This window comes from Tinamus guttatus, unplaced genomic scaffold, assembly GCF_059628265.1.
Source record: "Tinamus guttatus ecotype Peru unplaced genomic scaffold, ASM5962826v1 Tinamus_guttatus_pri_ptg000716l, whole genome shotgun sequence".
Taxonomy (NCBI): Eukaryota; Metazoa; Chordata; class Aves; order Tinamiformes; family Tinamidae; genus Tinamus; species Tinamus guttatus.
This window is the reverse complement of record NW_028289250.1, coordinates 2,150,160-2,172,159: the sequence shown is the minus strand read 5'-3', so window position 1 is coordinate 2,172,159 and position 22,000 is coordinate 2,150,160. Positions and strand designations below refer to the sequence as shown.

General features: G+C 41.0%; 1 protein-coding gene across 4 annotated transcripts in view; it reads left to right on the top strand.

Moving 5' to 3' along the window:
* Positions 1-22,000, top strand: part of LOC104568900 (SAM and SH3 domain-containing protein 1-like) — a 517,909-nt gene that overhangs the window by 422,659 nt on the left and 73,250 nt on the right. For all 4 annotated transcript variants that reach the window (XM_088537031.1, XM_088537034.1, XM_088537030.1 and 1 more), the window contains exon 2: positions 5,128-5,256. In XM_088537031.1, coding sequence (XP_088393157.1) covers positions 5,128-5,256 — 129 coding nt within the window. The remainder of the gene's footprint in view (positions 1-5,127; positions 5,257-22,000) is intronic.

The following is a 22,000-nucleotide window of genomic DNA, read 5'->3' as shown; positions in this document are numbered from 1 at the left end:
TTCAGGCATGGAAATGGATTTTTCTCATCTTGGGCTGTGAAGGTCAAAAGCCTTTGCCAGGGATAGCTGCAGCGCATTTTATAGGAGCGGGTCCCTTTCATCTCTGCCCTTTCCACATATATTTTAATGTAAGAAATCCGGCTTTTTCCTCAATTCAAACTTTTTTCCTGCTCTCCTAGTTCGTGCATGTGCTGTGGCTGTAGCTGGCGTGGATCCAAAGCTGGTAACTTTTGTGGGTGCTGGCGATGGGCGCTGGTGGGGACACGGGTCTGTGCTCGCCAAGCAGAGCTCTACCATCTGCCTCTCTGTCAACGTTTTCATGCACTTCCATGCACTTACGTGAGTGCTACTCACTGGGTTGCAGAGCAGGCCCATGTATCTGCCGGCCAAGACCTCCGTGCTGACGTTCATGAGCTCTGCTGCAATAGGAGAAAGTAGTGCTGGAATGTGTAACTTAGTACATTTTGTCAAAGAATCCGAGACAGCAAAGTGCCAGTTCAAATAGCTCTATTTCCTTGTAGCTGTATAGACAGCTTCTTCTAAAGTCTTATTCTTTCTTATATGAAGTATGTATGTGCTGGCAATGCCTGATATTTGAGTCCATATGCAGCTTTACCAAATGCACAAATGGATATGTTACTTATTAGACCATTATTCTTTCTGTGATAATTCTATTTCTATTTTATTATTATCATTTTCAAATATGAAACTTTTTTTTTTTTACCTTAATTTTATTACCAACAGAGCTTTCTGACAAAACATTTTCCTCCAGGCTTTTAAATGTCAAATACAAAGGCTGCTGCCAGCATGTTAAACCAACTGATGTGCAGTGACCGATAAATCGTAACTTTATAATAAGTGTCAAATCATTCCAGCTTCTCTTTGTAGCCACTCCATTAACACGAAGCTCGATGGATTCCTTTGGTATTCACATGCATATCAGAACTAATTCTGTGGGAATTCCAGGGTAATTTATCATTCTGGCTGTGTTTTATAATGCCAAAAACTGCTGCATGCATATGTGATAAGATAGAAATTCAGTAACATGCTGACGAACAAAATTGGAAATATGGGATAATTTCTGTTATCATCAGAGTGCTGTGTTAAATGTTAATTTCCGATTCTACCCTGTAAAACTTGTGCAATGTTTACTTTCCCAGCTGCCAGACTGTTTTGTGAGAAGGGCTAAGGCTTTTTTAGAATAGAGTTTTAAGAGACACATATTGTTAACTAACTTTTTACAAATAAAATAAAGCATTTCAGGAATGGTATTTTTACTCAGTGTTTGTGTCACTTACAGATTTTTTTCCAGCAGAGATCTGTGGTAATGGGATTATGGACCTGGAACATTATAGTTTATATGGCAATAAACACAACTGATGCAAATCTGTTTTCATGCTTTGCCTAACTGTTAAATTTCTAACAAAAAAGTAAGAGTTTATTATGCAGTCTTGCTTTTAAACATCTTACTGGCCTGAAGCAATTAAGACCGCATCAGTGGCTGCTGAAATTACATATAATTAAATTGTAATAAATTACAGTGTCTTTTGAGGAGGGGTATTAAAAAGTTCTCTGCTGTTTTCTATCTGTGAAACTGAAGTGGCAATTTGGAGTTTGTTTACTCCCTGTTGCAGTGTAGGAGTGTTATAAGGAAGAAGAAGAATGACCAAACTGATGATTTTTGACTTTTATTCCTATTACGTTAAATATTGTCTAGGTTGTGGCTTGCGTATGAAAGCAGGAAAGTAAAAGGAGCTTAACGACAATTGACATTGGCTCTTGTCCTTTGTACAGCAGAGTGAAATCTCTTTGAAACATTCATTGGTTATGAATGCTTTTATTATGCGGTTTTATTAGTAATGCAAGGGTGGGTTTTTTTTTTTTTAGAAAATTCCTTGACTATCTTTGCTGTGTAAGGAAGACAAATGAGCTCTCAAGCTGAATGCTCAAGATTCACATATTTTTAGATATTCTAAAGTATATTTCCATATTTTAAAATTCTTATTTTTTTATTAGCAACTTTTTGTAATACTTAATTCACTAGAAAACAAAATAGAAATACAAAGCCCTGGTGGATATTTTGTGTGAGGTAGTTAACTGTTTGGAGAAATTAGGAAATTGATAGAGTGACTAGTCAGTCTAGGTAATTTTTGAACCACAGTCGTTTCTGATTTGTTCTGTTTGTGGTTTGGCAAAATCTAAAGCAAGTCCTCTCAGCCATTAACATTGCCTTAGAAATTTAACGTTATTTTCTTTTTTATTATTATTATTATTAATAGTATTTAAAGGTACTAGACACTTGACGCTTGGCTTAAAAATCTTCTCGTGTTTCGGTTTCCTTCCTGATTTGGACTTCAAGCTTTCTGCCACGCAGGACTTTTCTTCCCCGTAGAGCTGGTTTGAGGCGTCTTCGATAAATGGCCCGTAATTTGAGTCCTGTGCGTTGCCCCAAATCCCTTGTGCACACCAGGGTGGTGGCTGCAGCTCGGCCTCCAGGGCCTTTCTGCCCTTCGTGGGGTTTGTCCCTGGAGCCTCCGCTGTGCTGGCGGCCGGCCGGGCTGCCCTCATCCTCGCGGGCCTCACGGCCGTGCGGGATCAGAGCTGCTTTCGCTCTAGGCACCACCTGAAGCCTTCACGCCTGTCAGGGCCATTAAAAAAGCACTTTCTGATCCGTAAGCTCCACGTCGCAACAAGTGAAGACTGAGTTTTGTGTGATTCACTGGCAGTCCTGAGCGTGCTGCAAATTACCACGTGAGGAGAGCGGCTGCAGAGCGTTCCTCATTCCTCCTCGAACCATCACGTAGCCTCCAGTAAAGCTCGTTTGGCGCTTTAGCTAAGCTTAGGTTTGCAATATGGTGATACGCTTGGATTTGGAGTATCTTATTCAGTCTTGGAGTTAGGACAGTACCTTTTAAAACCAAGTTTTCTGTTGCATAGCTTATGTTAACACAAGGTGTACCTATTTCAGAGCAAGATAGCTATGTGAAATTCAGAGGTCTCTGGAATTCGGAATGGAGACAGACTGACAAAGTAAATTGGATATTTCATGTTATTTTAATAGAATTATGTTTTCCCTTTCTGCCCTTCTGTCATTCTTGTTGTCAGTATTTTTACCCTTACCTGATGAAACCCATTAAGAAAGGGACAGACCCCAGCTGGGAGGGCAAGATGCTCCAGAGTGGGAATTTTGGATAATCGTTAAGAGAGAAATGAGAAATGTCTGTTACCATTGAATACAGGGAAGCAGATTACAAGTCATGTTTTTGACAACAACACAAGTTTAATCATCACCTGCAGCAGCCGGCAAATACATGCACCTTCATTTCTCAGTTTGCTGCTGGTGCTTGGTGTCCGTTTCCCTCCCCGATGTGGTGGGGCTGCAGCCCCTGGTGAGCCCGTAAACGTGGCGAGAGCAGCTCTGCGGCTGAGAGGCGTTCGCGGCGCAGCTGCAAAGTTACAGTTTCCTTAGGGCTTGTTCCCCAGCAGTGGCTTGGGAGCACCCAGCTGGGAGAAAGGGCAGAGCTGCTCCCGTAAGGGTGTTGAGGCCAAGCAATCAGCCTTGTGGCTGCTGATTTGAAGCTCTTGCAGCTTTTGAAGTATCTCCCATTTGAGAACCTAGGCAGGTTGAGAGGTAGAAAAGTGTGTATATACAGAGGGATATGTATATAGATATGCATTTTTTTTCTTTTCTAATACAGTTATTTTGCTACTGCTGCTTTAACAAGAGGCCTGCAAGTTGTTTTCCATCTGCACTGCACATAGCCAATTAAAAAAGCTGCAAATGGTTCCAGGTTTGGGGAACATGAACTCTACAAAACTTCCTGGGGGACTGCAGGCACCAGTTGAGCATGTGGAAACATGCTTAGGAGAAGCAGAAACGGTGTTTTACAGAGGGTCAGGTTTAATAGGCTTTCCCTTTGATTTTAAATTGGCATGTGTTTTTGTCAATGCTGTGCAAGTGATACTTCATTAGAATAGACCTGCCTCTTCAGCACCGGGGAAGAGTCCACAGAAGACAACCACATATGGGTTTTCAAATGGCAAAAACTTCAGTAAGCTACAGTTTCTAAAGAAAAGATGTCCTTGTAGCTCATATAATAAAGCCCTGCATTGCAACTAGTGTAATTATTTTAAAATGGATTCTCAATTGCTCTTTTTTTCATATCCAAGGCATAACTTTAAATTTGTGTGCCTTGCATATATTAAGAGGTAGCAACCATGAAGTAACAGTGTTCTTGTTCATTTCTCAGAACACGCACCAAGTGTAGCTTGTCACCCTTGAGGAATATACACGATAACATATGCGCTTTTGCATAAATCAGAAGAGAAGCAGAATTATCCTACCCTTTCCTCTTCATGGACCTGCTCTGTGCGTGTGTGTTGTGCAAAAACTGGCTAGGCCGCACTGCCGCCTCCTGCCATTTATGGCACAGATACTGACTTTGAGAAGTCCGGCCTGCTGTTGTCGTTTTGTTTTATTTTTTTGCATTTTGACAGTAATTAGCATCCGAATGCCACCAGAGTGCTGGCCATATCCCTTTTATTAGCGGGGCAGCACTCTCGCCTGGCAGCGGGGACACTTGGGACTGAGCAGAGCATGTTTCCACCCGCAGCGCGTTTGAGGCCCAGCCGGCAGGGCGCCTTGGTCGGTGCCACAGACCTGCCTGCTGCCGCAGTCAGCTGGGGCTGTTTGCAGTGCACCTGATGGCGCTTGCGAGCGAGACGTTTAATGTTTAAAAATGGCTGTTAGTCATTGCCGAGGAAAGCGGGGCTGCTCCCAGTACGCAGAGGCCTGTGCTGGGGAGGAAGCGTGTTCCCGACGTCAGGGAAGGGCGCGCAGTGCACGGAGGCGCCGCCGGCACCGCTGCTGGGGCGACGCTGCGCCTGAGGTGCGGGGAGCCATGGCAAGGCCCCAAGCTCCTTCTCAGCACCCGTCAGCTCCGCATGCTGGAATACGCCTCACCTCAGCCCCAAGGGGTTCCCGGGTGGTGCTGGGCAAGGGGGTGACATGCTGTGGGGAAGAGGGGAGTTTTAACATCACAACTTCGGAGGCGTGATGTTACTTTTAAATTAGAATTTTAAAATTCATTAATCTTTTTATTTCCTTCTCTTTTGTCTCCACTCTAGGATGGGTCCCTGGGAAATATTGATGACCTGGCACAGCAATATGCAGACTACTATAACACCTGCTTCACGGATGTGTGTGAAAGGATGGAAGAGCTACGCAAACGGAGGGTTTCCCAAGACCTCGATATGGTACGTAGAGATGTTATGACTTTGTTACAAACAATTGTCATTTATGCCCCTGAAGAAGAATCAGTATTTCTGGTTGAAAAGTTCTACACAGGGAAGTAACTACACGTGGCTGCATTCATGCAGGCAAACATTCCAGCTAACTCAATTACAAGATGATGGGTTTTTTTAGGTATTTGTTGTGATTCATTAAGCCTCGGAATCTGCATTTCTTGGCAATTCTTTAATTAGAGCAGTTTTTGCTTACACACACTCGCTTGCAAACCTCAACTCTTGGAGGCAAAGCAAAGTGGCTGATGAATGCCTTGTTTCCTTGCTACAAGAGGCTCCCCATGCGAGTGCTGTGTCTCTGTTGCACTGCACAGGCTGTGCAAGTAGTGCTGCTCAAAACATATTCAGATACTGGTTTCAGGCTCTAGAATGGCAACAATCTTCACTTTTGTGAACCCTTCTCGTTAATATAAGGTGGAGGGAGAGGGGAATTACTGAGTCAAAGCCATGGCACAGTGCTAAGCCCAGTCCCCAGGGCCTTCTCAGCAAAGCCAGCTGACCCAGCCAGTCCCCAGTCTGTACTGTTGCATGTGGTTATTTCTTCTCAGGTGCAAGGCTCCATTTAGGCTTCTTGAATTTCATGAGGTTCCCGTCAGCCCATTTCTCCAGCCTACCTAGCTCCCTCTGAATCCCTCACACTGGGTGAAGGTCTGCTCCATCTTCTCGTCAGATACTCAATAGGTCCTAGGATAGACCCCTGCAACAGCCGAGTACAGCACATGAATCACTACCCTTAAAGCCCAACCAGCCAGTTTTTCACCTATCCAGTTGCATAGACTCCTTAGGGAGTCCTTACCACCTTAGCCGAAACTAATTTAAAACCAGGTCATCTTCATAGCTTGTTTTTGTGAAGTTTAAGAATATTTTTTTTTTGCACAAAAATATGGTGTTTTCACTGTTGGACAATTTCTGTTTGCTTATTGTCCTCAACATGAGTAAATGTTTATTCATTGCTTAGGGATATATATATGTATTGTGTATATGTATTAGTGATTGTTAGACTTTTTTCATTGCGAACCTTTTTTGCTTTTTTTTCATAAGACTCGTAAATATCACCTGTAGCAGAGAAAAAAGGTTTTGTCTTTTTTTTTTTTTTTAGGTCTTCTGTGAGTTTGTGTTTTCCAAGTGTATTCTGTGTTTTTATTTTATAAATTTATAGGCTTTTCTTACAAATCTTGTCTCACAGGAAACAGGTTAATGAGTTTTTTGTTTTTAATATTTGCCACTTTTATTTTTGCTGTGGTGGTAAGCACATTCACTAGCTGTTGCAGAGCTTGTAAATTTTGAACGTGATGACTGGTAGTGCACAGCAGCTCTGCTTTGAAAAGGGATGGGGTAATTCTGAAGCCATACTTTTTACTAAAAGAAAGAGAGGAGGGTGCTGTTATATAACATAGTACTTGGAAGTCTCAGACTGCATAGCTCATTAAACACGTTGTTTGCATGGCAAACCAAGGAGTGGTTCGTACGTCTGCTGCTGCACAAGGCTCCTGCAAGGGCAGTGCAGGACTGACCACACGTGTACGGCTCCACCACGAGATCGACTCCTTCCAGAGAAGTTCTGGAGCTCGGCGCGTGTTACTGCGTGCTCTGCCTGTGCTTCCCTACCCCCTGGCGCTGGCTGGAGTGGTTTGCTCGCTCGAGGTGGCAGCTGCACCTCATGATGCGGGTCACTTAAGGCCACTTTCTTTCTTCTCGAGATGTCAGTCTAGCCTCAGCTGAGGCGCCTGCGAAGCCCTTGCTGACTTCAGCTGTACAAACGCAGAATACAGCCAGCATTATGTCCTCTGACCTGCTGAAGTTTCTTAGTTCCTTATTTATTTTTAAATAGGGAAAAAATCAAGTTTATTTTGCAGGGCTGTAGTTTGATAGAATAATATAGTTCCCAGCATTAAACAGGGATTATTGCAGGGTGCAGGGCTGTGTGTGCAGTCCCACTGTGGGCAGAGCCCTGAGCCTGCTGCGCGAAGAGTCAGTGGCTCAGCAGCACAGCCCTGCACTGCTGGCTCTGCCCCAGTATTCCAGCTATTGGAAGTGCCTTTCCTGGCACCCGGGCCCCCGGAAGGCACCGTCTGCGTGGGGTAATGGCGCGTGCTTTACGACGGCGGCACAGGACTCCCCTCCGTTTGGACAGATGGGCCTCGTTTGGCTCCTTTCTCCCAAAGCTGCAGAAGGTGGGCAGAGCGAAGCCACGGGAGCCTAGTCAGCTCGCCTCCAAGGCACCCCGCTTCGTGCTGGCTTAAACAGACCTCAGCTGACTCAGGACAGACCAGCAGCAAAGAGAAGCTGCAAGAAAAAGGAACTTGGAGATGCCTCTTTAGTGTCTTCCTCATCCTTTCTAGAGTAAATGCTTTAAACTGAAGAGCTGTTGTAGTGACCTCAAAAGTATTGATGTGAAAGACAGAAGAACAGCCTGTTGGCTATGGTGTTTTTCTTCTTTTTACAGCTTGAGGAAAAGCAGTTTATTTGCAAAGCTGTTGGATTTGTGAATTGAGGAGAAATGCTGCGGGACAGACCATTCTTGCAGTGGTATCCCAGTAGCAGATGTATGCAATTCCCAAATCACTATGCACCGGAATGGTTGGGCTGTTTGTCTAGCCTGGCACTGCTCTGCCATGGTTATGTCTCACGGCAGGGGTGAGGAGGAGCAGTGCTATCCATATATCCTCTTTTTCCCAGCAGCAGAGCTGGAGGCAGACTGTAGTTCTGCTCTTTCCCTCCTGACTGGTGGCCTTTTCCCCGTGATTGGCAAAGTGCTGGGACAGAGCAAAGATGATGCACATGCAGTACGAGTGCAAACGTGCAGAATTTTGCTGGAGTGAAGGTTACTGGCGCCAAGGAGTGGGGGGAACCACAGGATAAATCCAAGGCCTGCTTTGAGGTCAGACCAAATGTGAAGCGAAAGCTTGGATTCGTATGTCAACAGCTACGGTGTAGCTGTGAAATGGCTGCTTGATTTTTTTTTTAATTAATTTTTTTGAATGTTGTTTGAGGACAGTTTTGATGTCTTCATAGGTAATGCAAAATGAGTGATATAATTAATATGTAGCAGAAACAGGAAAGACCAAGGAAGAGTGGGTCACCCCAGGGATCTCATCGCCTTTGGAAAGTTGCGCAGAGAGGCTGTGCCCAGAGGGAGCAAAGAAATAGCAAGTTCCTGAGATGGCAAGAACTGGCAGAGTTTTCCCAGGAACGTTTATTTCGTGCCAGCTTGCCGAGAATGTGTTTTGTAACATACCCAGTGGAAGAAGTCCATGTGCTGCTTATTACTGTTTGTGTACATGTTGGAAAGGTTTTAAGCTGTTTGTGAGCAAGTGTTGATATCTTGATGATATGTTGTGCCTTCTAATCAGTTTTCCAGCCTTTCCGGTGAGGCCACAGCCATTTCAGCCTGGATATTCTGCTCTAGAGTTGAATTATATATTAAAAAAAAAAAGAGTCAAGTTGTTTGGGAGAACAGCATATCTTGTACCAAAACAGTGGCTGCAGATGGAGCGCAGCACAGAGTGTTATTTCAAAAGGTAATGCCGTCAAGGATTGTTAGTTGTCCCTAACCCCGATAACTGCACTTTGGATTTGGAATTTTGCCTCTGTTTTTGTAGTGGAGAATGTGCTTGGGTTTGGGCATTAGTGTTTTGTGAACAGCAGGGGAGTTGCCCACATTTCCTAGCATTTGGTCTATTCGTGTGCACCATGTGTTTTTTTTTGGCTAAGGAAAAACTGCAGTCAAAATAAATATAGTGGATTTTCAGCCCCATAATGAATGTATTGCTGGTAATATTCGGCTGGACATCTGTTAAAATGCAGTTATGGCCAGAAGAGTGACTCTGTGAGCATGGCACCTTGTGAACTGCTCATATGTGATGCTTTTGTGTATTTGGGATCATATCTGCTTGGCTCACTGCTAAGGACAGGTTCGCTGTGCCTGTCAGCAGGCAAGCACAGTATCGACAGAGCTGGGGAAGAGCAAACTGTGTCCTCGTCTCATCCATCACTGATGGTCCCCAGCTAACTCCTGCTTCCAGCGTCCACGTTGCAGGTTATGAGCTCCAAGTCAAAGAACAGCTCGAGGTTTTCTCATTGATTCTGACAGCTATGACTGTGACACTCGAAGTTACACTGATTTTTTGACTTGTAAGTTATGTGAATTAAAAATGTGTGCCACATTAAAGCTATAAGGCAAAGGGGTTTTCCGTCTTAATACGCTTAATTCCTTTTCTCGTGCAAAGAGGGAACCGTTTGGCATCTCTCTATTACATGGTAAACTACAGTATACTTATTTGACAAATTTGCTTGCCTGTTTGCTTGTGTTTTTACAGTACCTAGATTTACAAATGCCCGTGTGCACAGATATAAAGTCAGAGTGTATAGAAGGACCCCAAACCAATAAAAGATTCTGGCTTTGCTGCCCATATACATAAAGCATGCAGTTCCCATACATCGCTGTGACCATGCACAGTTTTGAAAGGTGCTCAGCAACTAATTTTTTGCTTGCAGTTGGAGCTGACAGTCTAGACAATATCATTGCCTGTAAATGGCATGTGTCTGGCAAGGCAGAGTGCAGGAAATGCAGGAAAAAATAGAGTAACTCATTAGCCCTTAACCTTTTAGAGGTATATTTGGCTGATACTTTACCATATCATAATGATATGGTTGGCCATATCATAAGACAACTGAAAAACCTTGGCCAGCCCTCACTCAAGAGACCAGAATTGGCAGAATTGTTGCAGTTGCACCCATTGGTTGATGTGTGTTTAAGAAAGCACCATAGGAATTAACTGCTTCCGTGAGAGTTACGATGCTAAATATTTTTGAGGAGTCTGTCCCACGGTGCCGATGCTTGCACATACCTGGCCCCATCACCTGCTTTTCTGCTTGTTTAATGGCCTTGGGAGTCTCGGGGTCCTGCTTATTCCCTGCGTGATCGGCTCTGCTTTGCAAGCGCAGTGTTGTTTGCTTTTCCCTTTGCCCCAAAAGGGCACCTCTGTCTTGCTGGAACAGGATCCCACTGTTTTGTTTTGTCTTGTTGGCTGCAAGAGGCCTTCCCAAATATAAACAACATTTGAGTTGGATTAAAAAGTATCTACCGCATTAAAAAAATGAGCTGAAGAAAACACACAGATAAGATTTCTTAAATCTTGGAGTGTTTCCAAGACTTATCAGTCAAGACACAGAAAAAGTAGTAGTGAAAGATGTGGATTTTAAGGAATTTTTTTTTCTCTGATACAGTATGAGCTGCATAAAGTGGTTTTACATAGATATATAATATATAATGAAGAGTTGATATGTCTGCAGTTTTAGTGACTAGACATTTTAGGGCTTATCTATGTAAGTTAAATTCATAATAATTTTTTTCGTCATTAATGGAACTTTTTCAAGGTAGTCACAATGGAAATTCTGGAACAGACAGGGTATTTTTATTATCTCATGTATCGCACACCAAGTCAGAAAGGCATTTAAATACAGAGCTGGCATTAAGCATGGAAATAAAGCAGGGCTTGTTCTGTGCACAGCAAAGTGAACACAGCTCTAAGCAGTTCTTAGCCAGCTCCATGCTGGCAGCCTAAGTGCAAATCCCTGGACTTTCCATAGGCTTACAGTCTCCTGCAGCCTCACCATTGTTTTTGTTAGAAGCCCATTTATGAATAATCCCTTAAGCAAAATGTGTCTATTTATAGGCAAAGTTTATAGGTTGGAAACTCAGTAGATTGTGTGGCTCTGGTTGTTTAAGTGACCTTATCTTCCTTTCTTCCTTTTGTATATTCAGAGGATCCTTGTTTTTTTTTTTAGAGCAGGATCTTTGGTTTAGCATGTCTGGACTTTGAGTGTTCATATTTTTGGCGATGCTACTGTTTTGGAAGGAACAGGTATCAAAGGTAATTTTTTTTTCCAAACTTGTACTACTGTTATGAAATAAAAAATTTTAAAAAAGATAACTACTTCTGATAGTCTGACATATAATTGTGTAGTTTAAAAAAATCTCCTTAGTGTTATATCCAGCTACTCTTGATCTTGTGGCATCATCTGTTGCGATACTCTTGTTTCTTTAAATTCAGCAGGACTTTTACTTTGAACCCAAGATCAATTGAGTATGTTCTCCCTGCGCTGTTGTTTGATCCTGGAAGCGGTGCGTATCTGCTGGAACTGACAGACTAGATTTGTGAGCTCCATGATTTAATCTCATCAGAGCCTGAGGACGTTATGGGGATGTGTGTCTGTGTGGAGAACTTGTATGCAGACTTAAGATCCTTTTGTGTATTTTTTTTTTTAACTTCTCCTCCTCCCTCTGAGTTTAGAATACAACAGGAAAAATAGAAATGCTCAATGTCATCGTATGGAACAATGAGGTAAATTTCACTGCAAATAAATGCAGTTATTAAGAAAGCAAAGAAGCAAATTAAATTGTCATATAAGAAGGTCTACCTCTTTCAAAAATAAAAAATCCAAACTCCATATTAAATGTTTTTGGGTTTTGTTGTGTCATGCAGTTCAGCCTGTCATTCACGGATTACTGAAAGATTTCTAAAATACCAGTCTGACGGACATTAACTGGGGTAGGACAATGATGTGGATCAGCAGGCCATTGCATTCCGGGAGGTGGATATCCAGGACATTGTGAACATACTAGTTTTCTGGAACTTTCTAGGAAGACCTAGTGTTTGTTTTGCTGACAGTTACTTCATACGGGAGGGTAGCTTCAGTTTCCACAGACCATGGGAAAAAGCTGACGAATTAACTGAAAAGACTGGAGGGACTTATGTGAAGAGGAGGGACTTATGTGAAGAGGAGGGACTTATGTGAAGAGGAGGGACTTATGTGAAGAGGAGGGCAGAGAGAGTAAAATGGTAGTCAGTGCTGGTATAAGAAGCACATGGGATGTCTCATGTGTCAAGATTTTCCAGTCCTATATTCAGAATAGTTGAGCTTCAGGTACCTTATGATAAGCAATTTCACTGGATTCAATGGAGGCTGTTAATGGAGAAGATTGGTGCTGAGTGAGAAGAGTATCAGCCTGTGGTGGCATGGCAGCATCAAACCCAACAGAAGGATAACCTTGAGGGTGTCATCACATCACTCCTCTTCAGCTGCCTATAGTTTAAGCCTGATTCTTGGGGAGCTTCTGTTTCCTCCTTTCTTTCTCCCTGCAGACACCGCTACCCCGTCCATCTGTGTATGCTCGAGGTGGCTGATGGCAACTTCAGATGCCAAATAGCTTTGTGTTGGCTTCCGCTTATCCTGAGGTCTTGGATAAATGAACATAACTGGTCCTCGAGAAATAATAACAATCCTGCTTAAGATAGGTGCCTTGAAGTTAGTGAGGTATTCAGCAACTTTACTTGTAAGAACAGTAAGAGTCATCAGAAAAGCGTATGGGGTCTTAATCAAGAACATGTTCCAAAAAGAACTGAAAGCACCTCCTGAGTCCTTGTGAACATCTGGATGTGCTTTGGAATGGCTGGTTTCCCGTGACAGAAATACGTTCCCCCAAAGCCACCCAGAGGAAGGCCTCTGTTTGCAGGCTCAAAGGGACTGCTTTCTTCCTTGCCATCCTGCCCCTGCTCTTTACAATACAGGTTCAGATGCTCCACAGCCGCTCTCCTTTGATCTCCCTGAGCTTTATCTTTTCTCAGCGTTATGCAGGCTGCCCGTTTCAGCAGTGTTGCCTGAAGCACAGAGAGGAATGTTCCATTTCAAACAACGCAGCCAGCACATTCAGTATTTGAAGGAAGAGTGCAAAAAGTTTGAAGGGATATGATTTCTTCAATGATGGATCAATCTCTGTTTTTCTCATAATAATAAAAGGAAGGGATGTCACCTGGAAACCTCTCTTCTTGACTCTCATCTGCCATACCTCTTGATTTGTTTGTAAAATTCCCCCAACATTTTAGATTGCGTGTAAAGCAATGTTTGCAGGAATAATGTCTTACTAAATCAGTAAATACAGCTGGGGAAAAAAAAAAAAAAAGAATAAGCTTTTAATTAAGGCTTTATTTACCAGCCATGTAGATAAATTAGGAACAACAACAAAAAGCTACTGAAAGAAAAAGGGTATTTGGAAGCTTCCTCTAAGATGGACCAAGATGCTAAATTAAACAGTAATTGGAAGAAGTCCCTGAATTCCCAGGGAAACATGTTTCAGACTTCAGTCAGCTTTCTGTCCGGGTGCACCCCTTGACCTGCTCGAGTTTTCCTCCTCCTGGTCCTGCAGTGAAGATGAAGGCCAGACTCAAGCCCGTTTGGGCAGAAAAGAGAGCTTTTAAAGCTACCTTTGAAACATTGGAGAGCTGCTGAAAGTCATGTGAATGGGATGCAAGAAGGAAGTGAGTGATCAGAGGTCGCTTTATTGTGCTCGTGTGGGGAAGGACTGAAAGCCAAGTAATGGAGTAATTGGAGCCTTCAGTTGCTAGACTACACGAAAGTTCACCAAATAATTTTATTTCTCCTTTAGCACTTTCTACCTTCAAAGCACTTCAAAAACATTAATTAATCTTTATTGCCTTCTTTGAGGTTGGTTATTTAAGTACCATTAGCCCTATTTAGAGCTCTCCTTCTCTGGATTCAGTTGCTGGTAAGGATTTACCCGTATAGTTCATCATTTGTAACTACAGTTTTGCAACAGAGCAGAGCAGAGCAAAACTTACTGTGAATTCAGAACAGCTTATTAACAAACAGTAGCATTAGACCAGGTCTATCCCAGTGCAGCTGCAAACAGACACTGGCCATGAGAGCTAATTACATGGAATGTCATCAGTGAGTGGAGAAAAAGGTGATTGCAGCTGAAGTCTAAGGTCCATTCCACTAGCCCACCTTTAGAAATACATACATATATATATATAATATATATATATATATGTATAGTATGTCAGTTTTATTTAAAAAACTATTCAAGATCATGATAGCATTCCTGATACATCATCTTTCAGAAAACTGCTATTTTCTTCTTCTGAGTGTGGAGGTGTGGCAAAATGTCTAGCTCTGTTATATGGTAGCTCATTCCCAGCCATCTCTTCCTTCCCATCCAGCCTCTATTCTAAATAATTATTTGTCTGATGTGGGGCATTGATAATACTAATATAAATGCAAAGTCAGACAGCTGTGTTACTTCACTGTTGGGCAGGTACCCGTTTCTTCAGTCATGCATTTATTTCATTGGAATAGTGTCAGTAGGTGATGCCTGAAAAAAACGCTATTTCATTAAAGGCCAAATTAAATATTTCTTTTTGAACACCTGTGGGAAAGTATGAGAAATGAGGGGTATGATTTGCAAAGTAGGTGGTGGTTTGATCCAACAGTGTAGGAAACTGAAGTTCAGCTCTCTCCTCTGCCTGAGGAAAATTGAACTCTTATCTCTTATCTTGAAATAAAGGGCTCTGCAATTTAATATTCTGTATTCTTAATCTTATCTGTTGCTCATCCCACTTCGCAAACATAAACAGTTCCTGGAGTAGCAATGTGAGTAACAGTGCCTCCTCTTCCAAGGAGGCATCTTTTCCACAAAGTCGGTACATGTTTTTTTAATTTTCTTTGTCACTTGCAGTTGAAGTTATTTAAATATTTTAAACAGAATTGAACTGCTCTAACAGGATTTGACTAGGGAACACAAATCTCAGTCTAATGGGTTTTGACTCCTTTTTGTTGTTTTGTGTGTTTTAGAGATCTCATTTTAGAGTGAGGCTATTTCAGGAGCCAGAGTGCTGGCCCTCTAGCAGAAATCAATTTTCCTTTTCTTGACTGCTACTTTTAACTCCATGCCTAGTTTGGATTATTTATTTATTAAATAGGGCACATAATATCAGGCCAATTATCTCCCTTGGTCTCCTTGTTTATGAATAATCTTCCAAACAAGCAGCAAAAATAAAACTTAGTTTATTGCCAGACTGGATGGTTTTTTTTCAGAGATTTGATAACTTTATTGTTTTTTCTTCAACTGAGCTATATTTGGTGTGAGTGGATTAGATTTGTTGTAGCTTTTGACTTGCATGTGGTATCTCTAAATTTATGCTTTTTGTTTACAATATATAGAGATATTTTGCTGCAGTCATTCTAGTTTGCTAAGGAAGTTTAATATTCATATTCTTCGGAATTCCTTTGTAGAAAGCCCCTGTGGTTTGCTTCAAAATCTAGACTTGCCATCGATAATGTGGAAACGCTTCTTATGATTGAATGATAATGGCAAATTAAAGAACATGGAATATGGGGTTTTAAAAACACATAGAAGGACATATAGGAGGTTAGGAGAGAAAGAAGAATGTAAAATCAGACAGCCGGGCATGGTCTTTGGAGCTTCCTGCTCGCATTTTGCTGCTGTTGGAGGTTTGGTTGGGCTATTTTGACCTGTTGGGCAGGAAATGGGAGTGCTGAAGGAAAGAGCCTTAGCTTTGAGAGTAAGGAATCCAAGTGACTCTGGAGCAGACGCCCCCAAATTTTGGACAAGGTTCTTCAGGAATCAGAGAAGTTGGCTTTTGCTTGCGCATGGGGCTGAAGGAGAAATGGTACAAGTTGCTTGCTAGAGTAGGTCAGCATAAAATAAAGTTCGTGCCTCAAAGTAAAACGCATGATCCAAGGGATTCCCCTGCAAGGGGAAAAAATGCCCCAAAACAGAAAGCTATTTTTACTTCTATGAGCATTAGATGGGTGCCTTAATCAGGATACTGTAACAGTTTAGCACTGTTTAAAGTATGGCAATAACCAAAAAGACCAAATACTTTGACAAGACAAATATGTGGCAGAACCTTTTTTCTTAAAAAATCTGTAGAATAATAAGCTGGACTGGATATTTGAGCTTGCTAGAAACACAGCCTCTCAGCAGCATGCTCATTTTGCCTGAACCTGGTCGGGGCACTGGCCGTAATGCAGCTCGATCTGATGAAACGGGAGGTTAAGGGAAAGGTTTTGGATAACGGTTTGGACCTCTCCTGTTGCACGTACTGCAGAAGAAACCGTGAGCTACGGTCCAAGCTCCAATTCCCACTGTGACAGGTTGCTTTGAAATTGTACAAGCTTCCAAGATGAAATGAGAAAGGGAAGAGGAATGAATAGGTTAGAAAATAGAGGAATGAGAAGGTTGATCTGTTTCTTCCTATATATATTGAAGCTAGCCATATCCTAGACCACCTTCACCCAATTACAAGAGGGAGTAAAGCTATTTACTTTTAAGAATAAACTGCAGGCATTCTATGGAATACATTAGGTATATACTGGAATACATTAGGTATATACGACATTTTTATATATAGCCTCTATAATTTGGAACAATAGCAGAGTGTGCATGTCCCTAGGGTTTTGTATCTTTAATTCCTGTTAGACTTATAAATTACGAAAATAGAAATGCCTTCCTGACTTTAGTTCAGACAACTGATGCAAAAGAAAGCAGGAAGACAATTTAGCTGAGTGTGTGATCCTGAAAGTCTAAGGTCAATAATAAGCTTTAAGGAAATAGGCATTTGACCAAAAGTGGCTTTCATGGGAAGCATGGGGAAGTATAGTAGGAAATACCCTTTGTGAATTTCTTTCATTCCCGTGCAGGAAACATGAACAGGAAATAGTTATTGTTTTCTCTAAATAGTACAAACACAATGGATTTTCACTTCTTATTAGTGAAGACATTGAGATTCTTCTACCTGAAAATTACTCAGGATTTTATCACAAGAATTATTCAATAGTGGCCTTCACTGACAGCAAAAGGAATGTAGTTGGGGCAAGACATCACAGTTGGCTCTCCAGTAGTTTGGCTCATTACAAATATCTGTTGTGCTTCCTTTGAGCTTCTTTAGCACTTCCCTCTTGATTCTCAGTGTCTTCCTAGACACTTAGAAGAATATAGAATACTTTGTCAGTATTTTTTAGATATTTCCATTGCAAGAATATTTCCAGAAATAGCTCTTGGAAAGTTTATTCCAAATATAAAACCTCTTCATTAGAGAAGATTATGGCATTTTTGACCTTTCTACCTATGAGTTTATGGATTCTCTTAGAAAGTTAGCATTCTTCAATTTTCAGGGATCACTAGGGTTTTTTTACACCCATTTTTTCTTATCCTTTTACTGCCACAGTCCTTTTTCACCCTCTAGCGGACTTGAAAATAGGAGTATAGTATTTTCTGTACAAGATCAGAGTAATTTGCCAGGACCTGAGGCCTTGCAATTTCCTCCTTCAGAAATCTGTGTTTAATCTTATACAAGACAGGGCCACTCTTGTTTCTCACTGCTAATGTAATTCTCTCCGGTCTATCTTTGTTACCTGAGGGACATCTTGAAAGTTGTCAGCTTCGTTTACTTGCAGGGAGAAAAGCTGGGGCCAGTGAGTAAAACTTAAAAGCTTTGTGTTAACGTTGGTGCAGTTCTTTTTCTACACAAACATGTGTTCTACTGTGGCCACCTGTAATATTTGAAACACACGCACACCCCCCAACAGCACACAGAATTTTGAATAATTCATACACAAAAAGCCCACCAAATAAGGAATGATACACGATGAGTTGCATCTTGTCTCACCTTGTTAACTTGAGGGAAATGGCACATTTCACTTAACAGCTACTAGAAACAGCAAAGGAGGTATGAAAAGCTAATAGGATTTTTTTAATAAATTGGTCTTTCAGTGGATTTAACCATAGAATGAGAAATGAAATTGAACTTCTTGAAAACAACAGCATGTCTCATGAGTATTAAAAGTAATGTAATTTTAATAGCTCCTTTTATTAGAAGTGGTCTACTGGAACTTTTTAAGGAATTGGTTGTTTGTTTATATCTCCAGCTTTGGCAGAGTTTGATAACTATAATGGTGTGGAGAAAAGAGAGAGGGGAAGAAAAAAAAAAACTCATGTATCATATAAAGAAAATTAACTTTTTTTTTTTCTTGACTTAAATGACTTTGCTTAAATCACACCTACTTATCCTTACATCTGTAGCTGCTGTTGCTCATCCAAGGACCGGATAGCTGTGCAAGGCTCGCAGGGGATGGACCTGTGTTTCTTAATCAGTTCATTATCTTAAGTGCATTGCAATCCTTTTTTGGTGGGTAAGAATTCAGAATTGTGCAGGAAGGGAGATCATTAAAAAAAAATCAGCAGGTTCTATCTTGATCCACGTGTGTATTGATCTTGGCTGTATCTTTTCTGGGATACAGAACAAGTCAAAGACAGTTATATTGAATGAGTAAAACATATTGAAAATGAAGGATGTCATGGACTATTCACATGTATTATGAATATTCACTGCTCTAATTATTTTTATTGCTGTGTTTGAGAATAAGACTGTGTGCTATTTTGGCAACCACTCCAGATCTGATTAATGGCAGGTTTTGTTTACCAATGCTAGATCCCTCAGCAGTGGAGGAGGCCACATCAATGCCAAATTATCACCTATCCATCCCTCAATAATAGTTCAGGTAGTTCTGCAATTTGTCTTAGCCTCATGTTACAATTTTGAGGAATTCATGGTGTATCCCATGCCTTCAGACAGATTCATCTATGCATATTGTTCCTGACAGATCCTTTAAAGCCACCCCAGCAGCCCAACTCCACAGTCTCCTTGGGGAAACTATTTCAGTGTTCATTTGCCCCAGAGTGATTCTCAGTGCTTCTCAAATGATTTATCACAGACATCTCTTCACCTTTTAAGAGTTTTGCTGGCTTAAATGGATGTTAAAAATACTAACTTACTCCCTCTTTAAATCAACTTTTTTAAGTTTTGTGAAGGGCATTAGCATCTAACCCCAGACTTTGTTAGACCACTCATCAATATTACTTCTTTCTGGGCTTTGATCAATTGGCTGCCTCTTTCTTTTGTGTGTGTGTGCACAGTTACAAAAGCTGAACACGGGCTTGTGCCTGGGGGTCTTAGCAGGGCTGAACAGAGCACAAAGGCAGTTATCACACTATCTTTTATATATTTGTAATATGGATGCTGTTTTTAAACAAATGCATGAGCTAGAGTTATGTTCAGCTTATGATTCTTAGTATTTCCTCCATCCCTTTGTGTCTGCCTGCTAGCTCTCCTCATGTTGTCCACCCTGCATCTCTGTGGTCAGGTGATTGTGTTTCACTGCTCCTTACTGAATAGCACCCTAATACAAAATATTAGGCAGAGAGCAATCTGCTTTTTGTTTCATCAGTTATTTGCCTGGCAGTATTGGTGGATTGACATGTTTATTTTTTTAGAATGGAGCCTTATATTAAAACAACCTTTGTCTGGTAATGACTAATGACAGTACCTTCCAGCCCAGTCCTCCATTGTTAATACAAGTAGACAACAGTGCCTCCTTGCACCTTTCTTATTTCAGCTAACAGAAGAGATCAAACTAGATATATGTATGTGTGTATACACACATGCACACACACACACACACACATATATATACAAGCTTGATACAGGTAGATAACTTGATTCATATGTGTATATATATATATATATATATATATATATATATCAAAATCTATATAAAAATATATATATACAAAATCTGTCTCAGTTGGGCTCTCCATCTATCTACACATTTGTGCCCACACACAGTAGCTTCGGCAAGAAGATTCTGGGATGACTGGCAAGTCACATTATGTCCTCTCTTAGATTTCTTAATGGATGTGAATATTTTTTAAACTTCTTTGAAGTACATATTCCACTCTGGATATGCAGGACAGGGTCCATCTGTAGGTTAGAGTGACAGCAAATAGTGCAGGGAACATTTTTTATTTGCAATATGACCTTGCCAGGAGCTGTGACAGAACTTACTTTCTCAGCATTAAGCTCATTTGTAAAATGTTAAATAATGTATTCAAAGTAAATTAAATTACATTGATTAACGTGGTATATACTTACCATGTAGAAACCTTTGCCATCCTCTCAGATGGAGCTACCAACCTACAGAAGTTGTTTTATTCATAATGCCATTTTTAGTTGCTATTTATTGATTTTTGTAGTAGAACTTTCCATAAATTTAGAAATAAATTACCCTGATATTGACTCCTGAGGTCCTATTTGTTGCTTCCTTCAATAAAGAAGAAAACAGAGAGGTCAAATCAGGTTGTAATGTGACTGCCCTCCAACCTTTCTTCCAGTGGAACTGAGCTGTGAAAGAATAATAAAAGAATAAAACCTGCATTTTATATGTGTTTTAAAAAGGTTCTCCAACTACAGAAGGTAGCAGTCACCAAAGGAACGTAAATTAATAAATAAAAATAAATTAATAGCTGAAGAAGTCAAAACAAATGTTAAGACCACTATTTAAGGGATGTCAGATTAGAGGGGAAAAAAAAGGAAAAAAAAAAAAGGAAGAAAAAGAAGGTTTCATAACACTGTCCCTCTAAATCATCTAGACATGGGAATATTCTTGTGCAATCTGAGATTTCTGGAAGAGTTGAGGGCTTTCTGTGGATGGTTCCTGTTTCCCACTGCTCTATGGCTGACAGAGGTTACATCTCATTTGAATTGCCAGTTGAGAGACCTTATGCTGCACAGTCAGCAAGGCAGTAGTGGCAATTTGAAAACATTTGCAAATACTGTGAATAGGGGCATACAGAAACAATAGCATTATGACTACGTAGGGAATTTATAGAGAGCATAAATACGCTGGTTTAATTATGGGCAGAATGCTAAATGCTGACAGATTCTTCTTTCAGCTAATGCTAAAATTCAGCTTTCAATGCAGAAATACTAGGTGTCTTTTCAACACACAGGAAAAGCTTGAGGCGGAGAACTGAAATTTGGTAATTAGATGAACTTTAGGTCACTTACAGTTTTAGGTGTAAGCAACGTTACAGTCCATGAAGTCTTTGGGGCTGCTCAGATGTTTGTGTCCAGAATGATGGCCAAGATTGCTGCATAGAACAAAATTATAACAGTAACAGATGTTATCTCAACGTGACATCTGAGCTTTTAATAATGCTGGGCAAATTGAGAAGAATGAATTTTCAGGAAATTGGGTTGTCATAAAAAAGCACTTACTGCTTGGGTTTTCTTTTCCCTGTATTTATTTTTACAAAATGTTTATTGACTCTTAAAATGAATGAGCATAAGGTAGGATGAACTATTTAACCTATTCAGCAAAATATTTAACCTATTCAGCAAAATCTTATCGGTTTGCAATGTTTTTTGTCAACTTGACTTTCACCGAGACTGCATATAAACTGACTCCTTTCTGGCTTTGCTGTCTCTTCCTGCTTTCTTGGACCCTTAGACATAGCAACCCTGCCTTTAGCTATATAGTATTAATTAAAATCTAGTCTAATAAATCAACAGACACATGCACAGACACGCTTACGTGTCCCTGTCAGAATGTGGAGAGAGATTTTTCTGCTGGGACTGATGGGGAGATGGCTCCAGGGTGTTTTGTGGCTGATCTGTGAGAGAATCCTCTTGCTCGTGCTTTTCAAGGTGCTTTTTGGTGGTTGAAGCAGCCTTTGCACTGCCTTTCAGTTGAGTGCTGTGGCCCAGTTAAAACTGTATGCTTTACTGGCCATCAGCTGCAAAAAGGGAGGAATCGGGGAAGAAGAGGAAGAATTGGGAAAGAATTGCATGCTGCAATGCCAATTCTTTATTCCTGTGTGTGTCCTGTAAGAGGGTTTCAGAGTGCATCATGAATTTTGGCAAAGCCAGCAAGTGCAGTAGCTAAGAACTCTTGCATCGAAAGATATGTACTGAGATGCAAAGGTTTCAAGAAATTGACTTGAGATAATATAGAAAGTCAGAAGCAGAACTGG